The 8,611-nt window shown below is 51.9% G+C and overlaps 1 protein-coding gene across 1 annotated transcript; it reads left to right on the top strand.

The window, feature by feature from the left end:
• Positions 1-340: 340 nt before the first annotated feature.
• Positions 341-7,689, top strand: LOC146360362 (Golgi-associated RAB2B interactor protein 3-like). The gene is made up of 5 exons (XM_084824564.1): positions 341-503; positions 1,477-1,634; positions 3,096-3,265; positions 6,514-6,772; positions 7,555-7,689. The coding sequence occupies exons 1-5, from the start codon at positions 341-343 to the stop codon at positions 7,687-7,689; spliced, it is 885 nt and encodes a 294-aa protein (XP_084680690.1).
• The last annotated feature ends 922 nt before the right edge of the window (positions 7,690-8,611 follow it).

The raw sequence follows: 8,611 nt of genomic DNA, 5'->3' as shown, positions 1-8,611 counted from the left end.
TTTCGTTTCTTTCCTTCTCACAGGGGTGGCGATGCTACTCAGGGTGTAGTGATAATTCCTCCCTGGTTCCTGCCCTACACCTCCAGTTTATCGCACATTCATGGTTGGACACTCACTGAATTGTGCAGGTCAATTACATGATGTTGGCATTGTCCAGTCATTATCCCACCATTTCCGCCCACCTATCCCATGTTTTCCTCAAATGGAAAAAATGTGGTATTTCCCCAAATATGCGCAAATGCAACACCATGACCTCCCCGTGTATTTCTCCCCTAGCGTGAATGAACTGCTGTGTGTTGGTGGCTGTGGATGGTTGTCTTGGGTTGTTGGGGGTGCGGTCATGATGGCGAAGGCGGTGATGACAGGCTGTGGGGCCTTCCCGAGCCTGCATCATTTTGGGTCCACGCCATTTTCAGCCCGCAGCACTCTGAACAAGGCAGCAGGGCGGCAGAACAGGTGCCGGTCTTCCAACCCATTGGGACGCCCCCCGCTGTGCATTCCCTGTGAGTACACGGCTGAGTGAATGGCAGAGATTGTAAAAAACACTGGGGGGACATCGGGGCGGGCTGCCTGCATGTCAGTCCCCATCCACAAGGGGAGGGAAAGGGGCAGGAACCAGGGAGGAATTATCACTACACCCTGAGCGCACATAATGCTTCTTCACAGAAAGGTGGTGATGCCTCTGAGTGGCATCACTACCCCTGTGAGAAGGAAAGAAACGAAAAATAATGCGAAGGGAGACAGCCATCTGAAGAGAATGACCTAGTCCTGCGATGATACTGAATGGGGAAAGAACCGGCATTGATGTGGAATTCTCTGCCTGTGTGATGCTTCAGAAATGATAAATATGACCATTTAATTCTGTCCAGATCTATAGACCTACAACTGCCAGAACATCCACACTACAGACAACCCCATTTAACTGCTCTGGCTTCTCTTTAAGGAATGCTGGGGGTTTTAGAGCAGCCAGATGCTTCACAGAAGGCAGCCAAGGTGGCTGATACCCACTTTGCCAGTACAGCAGGGCTGTCAAGTCGCAGGCCCACAAGACATATCCAGGCCACCTAGGGTGCCAATCCAGCCCTCTGGGGTCCCACAGGTGGCCATGGCCCTTTCCCTGCCCCAGCCCCCTTTCCCCAACCACCAATCGGTTGATGGTTTCCCAGCTTTTGCAGTTTTTCCCCATCCCAAAAGGCTGGAATGGCTCCCATAAGGCTTTGCTCCTGGCAGGAAGAGCTGGAAGCTAACGAAGCTTGGTAGTTTTAGCATTTTGGCCCCAGTCCTTTTCGCTTTGGCCCTGCCCACCACTGAAATGCACCCCCCAGGAGCTTCTCCAGAACTGAATCTGTCCTTTGGACTGAAAGAGGTTCAACATCCCTGCATTAGGAGTGTAGATATGACCTTTGTCTGCAACTAGAAAGAACGTGCTCTTTGTGCACAGTATGATTGTCTGAGACTGTGGACCCTCACTTGCAGGTAGCCCAATCCTGAGGTTCTTTCATGCCACCACATCCAGTGTTGGTTTCTCTTCTCTGGCCCAAGCCCCGATCAAGACAGACCTGCAGAAGTATCTCGGGAAAGGAGAATACCCATCATTTCAGTCCGTGGCCATGTTTGAAAGCAGTTTTGTCCAGGTAAACGGAGCAAAGAAGAGACTGACTAGCCAGCCTTCCAGCGGTGTCGGACTGCAACTCCCATGATTCCCAAGTGGCTGGCTGGGGGATATGGGAGTTGTAGTCCAACACAGCGAGGTTGGAGGAAGCTAGGTTAGACCCTCCTCATCGTTTGTTGAGATGATGCAGAGAGTGCGATAGGTGACCATGTTACCACATATTCCACTTCCACGTGTACCTGAATGGGTGTGAACATATTACGTCAGTTCTAAAATATCTGCATCTGTGAGTCACTCATTTGATACAGAGCCCAATTCACAGCGCTTTCCATGCTTGGTTGGTGCCATCTGGAGGACAGGGTTGCTTGCCACCTCCTACCCCCAAAAGACACCTTTATACCTTCCCATGGAGCAAGAGAGAACACCCATTTGCTGGGTCTGTCTTCCAAGACAGCGTACCTCTGAACCCCAACAGTGCAGGGGAAATAACTGCAGAGGGCTGTTAATTTGGTTCTCTGCTTATGGGCTTCTTAGAAGTATCTCGCTGGCCTTGGTTAGAAACAGGTGGCAGGACTTCAGAGCCAGCAGCAAGGGTAGGCATAGCTGGGCATCTGCCAAGGGCCTGCACCCCAGCAGGGGCCCAATGGAAAAAAAAATCCCTGGAGTTGCTCCTCCTCTTTGCCACTGCAACCTGATTGTTCACCTGACTCTCTCTCTGGCCCAGACAATGGTGGTGGTGGTGGTGAGAAGGAGGAGCAGGAGATGCCTCGGCCGACTTGCTCACTGCCTCTCTCTGCCTGGCAAGCAAGCAAGTGGTAGCCATGATGAGAACGAGGAGAAGGAGCCAGAGCAGCTGGGTGGCCATGGCGGTGAGAAGATTGACCCTCTGAGGAAGGGGGCCCATTGAGGGGGCCTTGCCCAAGGGCTGTCAAAAACCTGGAGCTGGCATGGCCTGCCTCTCGCTCTGGTTCAGAGAACAGCGGTGGTGAGGAGGAGGAGGAGCAGGAGATCATAGAATCATAAATAGTAGGGTTGGAAGGGGCCTCTAAGACCATCCAGTCCACCCCCTGCTCAGTGCAGGAATCCAAGTCAGAGCATCCCTGACAGGTGGCTGTCCAGCCTCGTCTTGAATGCCTCCAGTGTGGGAGAGCCCACCACCTCCCTAGGTCATTGGTTCCATTGTCGCATTGCTCTAACAGGCAGGAGGTTTTTCCTGATGTTCAGCCGGAATCTGGCTTCCGAGATGCCACGTCCTCCTTGCTCCTTGGGTCTCTGCCTGCCAAGCAAGCAGGTGGCAGCCATGATAAGGGAGCGGAGGAGGAGCAAGAGCGGCTGGGGACCCTGGCGGTGAGAAGACAGACTCCATGAGGGAGGGGGCCCATGGAGAGCCCTCCCAAACCTGGAGCTGGACTAGGTGTTTGATCGGGTAGAGCTTCTCCTACGTTACGTCCTCCAGCCACTGCTCTCGGTTTCCACTACCCAGGTCACAAGAAGGGGCACACATGTCTTCATCCACAACCACTGCAACGAGGCCATCATAGGTATCGCCTCCACCAACATCAACCTGCCGCTGCCCAACCTGATGCTCATTGCTCGTCCAGTTGCTGGCCAGGTCTCTTCGGAATTACACACAGAGGAACTGATACTCACCAGGTGAGTTAGAGCCCTGAGCCCAGCTATACCCGTTTAGCGGGCACGATTTCTATTTTTCCCCCAAGAGTTGTATTTAAGTTAGCATGAGTATAGTGCTAAGAAAAAGTTTTAAGGTCCCAGATTATTGTCTGGGAAGTCCCTCTACCGACCTGAGAAACAGTGATGGCAGAGACAGCTCCTTGCAGAACACAGGCCTCTTTAGGGGACTACAAACTGAGAAACCTGAAACAACTGATGACAAGCTATTGGTGCTGAAAATACATTTGGGTTTAGTGCCGCTGATTGTTCCATTTACTTATTTACTTACTTACAGAATTTGTATACTGCTCCATATCTAAAACAGATGTTCCATAGAGGTGAACATAAGAAGTAAAAAAGTAAAAAAGATAAAATGAATTAAAACACCATTATTAACATTGTTCTTTTAAAAACAGAATGCCAATAAAAACCATGGCTGTCAGCTAAGGGATGCTTCATGGAAAAGAGCTGTTTTTCAGGAGGCACTGAAACCAGCAGTGCTGGCGCCTGCCTGACCTCCAGCTCCAGTGGCAGGGAGTTCCAAAGAAAGGGGGCCACCACATGGAAGGCTCTTTCCCAGGTGGACTCCACTGCCTACATCCATTCAAACTTCTTCTCTGCGATATTAGGAATCACAAATGGAGTGGTTTTCAAACTTCTACCCCTTTGAGATCAACTTTTTAAAAAATGTAATAAACTTTAACATCCCTTCTTTAACTTCTAAAAAAAGTAAAAATGGTCACATTCAAAACATGAGCATTTTTTAAATGTGCACATTTCAAAGTGTGCATTGTTTAAAAAATGTGTATTTTGAACATGATCACAAGTTCAAGATTGTTTGAACATTTTTTGAAAAATGCGCTCCCATGCTCGTTCATGTTTGAGGTTGCAAACAGGGCCGGTTCAGGCGAAACTAAATTCCCATAGTACCCTTGTTGTTCAGTCGTTCAGTCGTGTCCGACTCTTCGTGACCCCATGGACCATACCCACCGCTTTTTCCCAATAAAATCCAGCCACTTCCCAGACCTGATATTTTGCCCCCATCATGCAGAATATACCATCAGCAGAAGCAAGTGTGAAAAGTGTTTGCAGAGAGGGGGATGCAAGAGGCTAAGAGGCAGGCAGGCGGAGGGTTCCTCCCGTGAGCCCTATTTGTCCTGAGAATTGAACACCGCAGCAGGGCCAGGGCCCTTGGGTGGGCCCTCTCCGACATGGGTCCTATCCCCCACCTTGGTAGACTTACCTGCTGGGAGGGGCAGCCGTAGTGATGCTGCCATCTGTGCTGGGCGGCTGTCAGCAGCCTCCATTTTCATCGCCCCCAACGCCTCCCCCAGTAGAGGGTCGCTCTGAGGTGTTCCGGATAATTAAAATGGTGGCTTGCAGACCCAGTCACCCGGCATCAGTTGCTCACCCCGGGGGGGCTGTGGGCCCCAGCAGCTGACGAAGCAGGCTGGCTGCTAATCAGTGCCAGTGCCAGGTTTCTGGGGGCCCTTGAGCAAGGGCCCCCCGCCCTCCCTCAGGGAAGCTACCTGCTCACCACTGTTGTCTCCAGCTGCTCCTCCTCCTCCAGCTCCCCCGCTGTCGCCTGGCAGGCAGAGAGCGAGTGAGCAAGTCAGCACTGGCATCTCCTGCTCCTCTTTTGCACTGGCACCATTGTGCAAGAGGCAGGTGAACAAGCAGGTTGCACAGGTGAAGAGGAGGAGCGAGTCCGGGGAGTTCTTGACAGGGGCACCTGCTGGGCCCTGGCCCCTGGCAGGAGCCTAACCATGCCTACCCTTGATGCCAGTCTTATATGTTGTCATCCACTTATAAGCCTCCCGTGTTTTCTCTCCTTTTCTCCTTTCTTTTTTTGGTACTGCGGGAAATCCCTTAAGAAACAAAAGACAGAATAGCTGCATTCTCCCTTCTGATAGTCAGCAGCAGGAGCCCTCCATCCGGAAGCAGCCTATTCCAGGCTGCCGTTTTGACTGCTCCAGGGGGCTCTTGTCAGGTGGGCCCCTTCTGGGGAGTGGGTCCTTGGCCGGTGCCCAACCATGTCTACCCTTGCCACCAGCCTGTGCGCATGCCTGCCCTGACACGCACACGCCCGGTGCCACACACACACACACACATTTCATATGTGATTGTAGGAGATGTGGGACCAAACCCCGCCATGCTTATTTGGTTTGTAGTTCCACCACTGGGTGAGACATGGGGGGAGCCTTCTCCTCAGCGTGCCAGGCCTCTCCTACCTGCAGAAGGGCTGCAGCTCAGTGATGGAGCAGATGCTCCACTTTGTATACCAAAGGACCTGAGTTCAGTTCCTGGCATCTCCAGCTAAAAGGATCTCGGGTTGCTTTGGAAGGAATAGACTCCAGAGAACAGATCCAGCCAAAGCCTACAGTTATGAGCTAGGCCAGACTTCCCCAACCGTGCACCATCCAGAAGTGCTGGTTCACAGGATGGGAGCTGTATTTTTAGATGAATTTATTAGATGCCTCATAAATTAAATTTCTCTAGGTGATCATCATCACCATAACAGTAACATCCACAGTAGAATCCCATGCAGGCTGGGGAATGCTGGGAGATACAGGGCTTTTGCTGTCTGAACAGGCATAGGATTGCACCCTGAAAGACTTTAAAAGCCTGGGAGAACCAGAAAGTCTTTGCTCAGCACCGTAAAGATAGCAGTGTGGGCACTAGGTGAGCCATTCCAGAGCTGGGGCGGGAAGCACATCTGGAGAGTGCCAGAATTAGACGGATCCATCCAGCAGCAAGATATGCAGCAGCTCCCTTTGTTCTTCTTCCGTTGCGTTTCCCTCAGTGGTGCAGTGGTAAATTTCGAAGGGCAGACACTCATCCTGGCAGTCTCCATAGCCACATCCCCAAGGAGACTCCTGAAATGCAGGCAGCTGTGTGGATCCACACCAAGGAACCCGTCCACGCAGCTTTCATCTCCACTAGGAGCAGGTCTTTGGGAAAGCGACTGGGTCTTCATTGTCCGTTCCAGACCAAGCCACCCCAAAGCAGTTTACATTTACACAAGGAACAATATATTGTTGCTGGGAAAATTCATCCCGCCCCCGCTGCTGTGCGGATTGCAGCTCAGAGGGAACGGGGAAGTCCAGTGACGTCGGCACCTCCATGAGTCGAAACGTGCCGGTGCTGCATCCCTGGGAGCCCCAGCGCCACTACCCCACTGGCGGCCCTCCATGCTCCGTGCTTCCCCACTCCCTCTGCTGGCACTGCAGGCTCCTCCCTTTGAAGTTTGTGCGGATCTCCATCTATGACCCGGAGAAGCGGCTCATCAAGATCAAGCTGATCAACAGGCGCTCCTATTACCTGCAGTTTCACGCGTCCACTCAGGAGGAGGAGGCGCTGTTTGACCGCTGGCTGTCACTCGTCCACCTCCTCCATCATCCACCCGCCTCCTACCTGAGCCCCCAACCCACGTCCTGCACGGTCATTGACAACCTCAGCATCCAGGTTATCCCAAGTGAGGAGGAAGCCGTGAGTACAAACAGGACTTCGCGTGGTTTGTTTTCTACCAAAGTAGGAGGCAGTGGGAAGAGAGGGGAGGGCAGTGTCTGAAAAACTGCAATGACTTAGAGTTGCATGCAAAATTAGCAAGGTTCTAGGTTCAATTCCCAGCACCTCCAGAGAAAGGGTCTCAGATGATGATGAAGATGAAGATAGATAGATAGACAGAGAGATAGACAGACAGACAGAGAGATAGACAGACGGACAGACAGACAGACAGACAGACAGGCTTTCTCTTGGAGAGCCACAACCGTTTGGAGTAGACTAGCCTCCCCCAATCCATCACCCTTCAGATGTGTTGGACTGCAACTCCCATCATCCCAGCCAGCATGGGGTTGATGGGAGCTGTAATCCAGCACATCTGGAGGGTGCCAGGTTGGGGGAGGCTGGAACAGACAATACTGGGTGAGCCAATAGGCCTAACTATACATGAGTTTCATCTTCCATATAACTGAAGAGGCACAAGATTGAAGAGACAAGTTGCATCCAAGTTAACTGAACAACACAGCATGAAATGTGTGATGATTCCTAAAGCATCAGTACCCAGAGCTGTTGCATTATTCCCATGTTTTATTATCTGTATGTATTTCAACTTTTAGTCCTGCCTCCATCCGTTCTAGGCTGAGCAGGAGATAGATTGCCATGCAAAAGCGAAAGCAATCAATTGCATTAAAATAAGCAGGAATCTCTGAGTGATACAAAATCCTTTTAAACCAAAAGCGTCCTGGAAGATGCTCAGGCTCCAACTTTAGGAATCAAGGAAAATTCCAGCCTGGGATGCTTCCATGTTTAGACTGGTGAGGAGCAGTGGGCAGGTTAGACTCCACCAAGCCCCGCCGCGCCCCGCCAGTGACTCTCCATCAATGTGGGTTTCCCGCTACATCTGACCATCTCTAATCTATTTACTTCTTATATCCTGGACTCCAGGAAGATATTAGAAAAAAATCACCTCCAAAGGAGCAGAAAAAAAAGCAGAAGAAGCAGAAAGAGCAGCAACAGAAGAAGAAGGCAGAGGAGCAGAAGCAGGAGGAGGAGAAACAAGAGCAGGAGAAGAAGGCAGAGCAATTGCATGCTATCGTACAAATGTCTCATCAGACTGAGTTCAGCATTGAAGAAGAGTACACAGAAAAGGAGCAGCAAGCGCTGCAGGCAAATGCTGCCCTTACCTTGAGCACAATGGACCTGTACTTGAAGATGGACAGCTACGAGTCCTACAAAGGGAGCGCCGCCACCACAAGGATGTCCAAGTAAGTTTGGAGCACAGTTCTATCTGGAGAAGACCTTGGGACAGAACACAGGTGGCTCTAATTTGGATGGTCGCTAAGAGAGCAATCCTATGGCCCTAGACAGCGTCTGCAGGGCCTTAGGATACTTTGAATCCCCAGATCCAAGGTCGGAGACAGACAGCACTCTGATTTCAGGGGAGGGAATCCGCACTCTGCCCCCCGCCCCCGCAGCCAGCGCAGAAAGAGCCCTGTTGGCTGCCTCTCCGCAGTCGGGAACGACCTTGGAGAGGGGGTGGAGGGGCGTTCTGGTCGGTGGGGAGGGGAAGGGGCTGGCGCTGGGGCGGCCAGGATGTGAGCTACACTGAGGGGGAGCAACTCCCTCCCGCTCCGAAGTGCCCCAGCTAGACGTCTATTGAAAATGCGGAGCAGAAGGAGCAGGGGGCAGACTTTTGAGCATCAAGGGCATAAGCAATAGGGTTGTGCCCTCAGTCATCATTCCGACCCCCCTGGCCCCATGTGCCTGCAACCATTTGGTGAGCCGCTCATGTGTATATCATCCTGCCAGGTGGTGAAGAGGATCTTG

The sequence above is a fragment of the Heloderma suspectum genome, chromosome 1 (assembly GCF_057233095.1).
Source record: "Heloderma suspectum isolate Gila_16-S chromosome 1, 16-S_ref, whole genome shotgun sequence".
In the NCBI taxonomy this organism is placed as follows: domain Eukaryota; kingdom Metazoa; phylum Chordata; class Lepidosauria; order Squamata; family Helodermatidae; genus Heloderma; species Heloderma suspectum.
Note: the sequence above shows the minus strand (reverse complement) of the source record. Positions and strands in the feature narration are given on the sequence as shown.

Bases quoted from the DNA above. Each gene is read 5' to 3' on its own strand.
- LOC146360362 (XM_084824564.1), top strand. From the start codon at position 341: ATGATGGCGAAGGCGGTGATGACAGGCTGTGGGGCCTTCCCGAGCCTG. The intron at 504-1,476 runs GTGAGTACACGG...CCTCACTTGCAG, and splicing joins CCCCCCGCTGTGCATTCCCT to GTAGCCCAATCCTGAGGTTC. The intron at 1,635-3,095 runs GTAAACGGAGCA...TCCACTACCCAG, and splicing joins TTGAAAGCAGTTTTGTCCAG to GTCACAAGAAGGGGCACACA.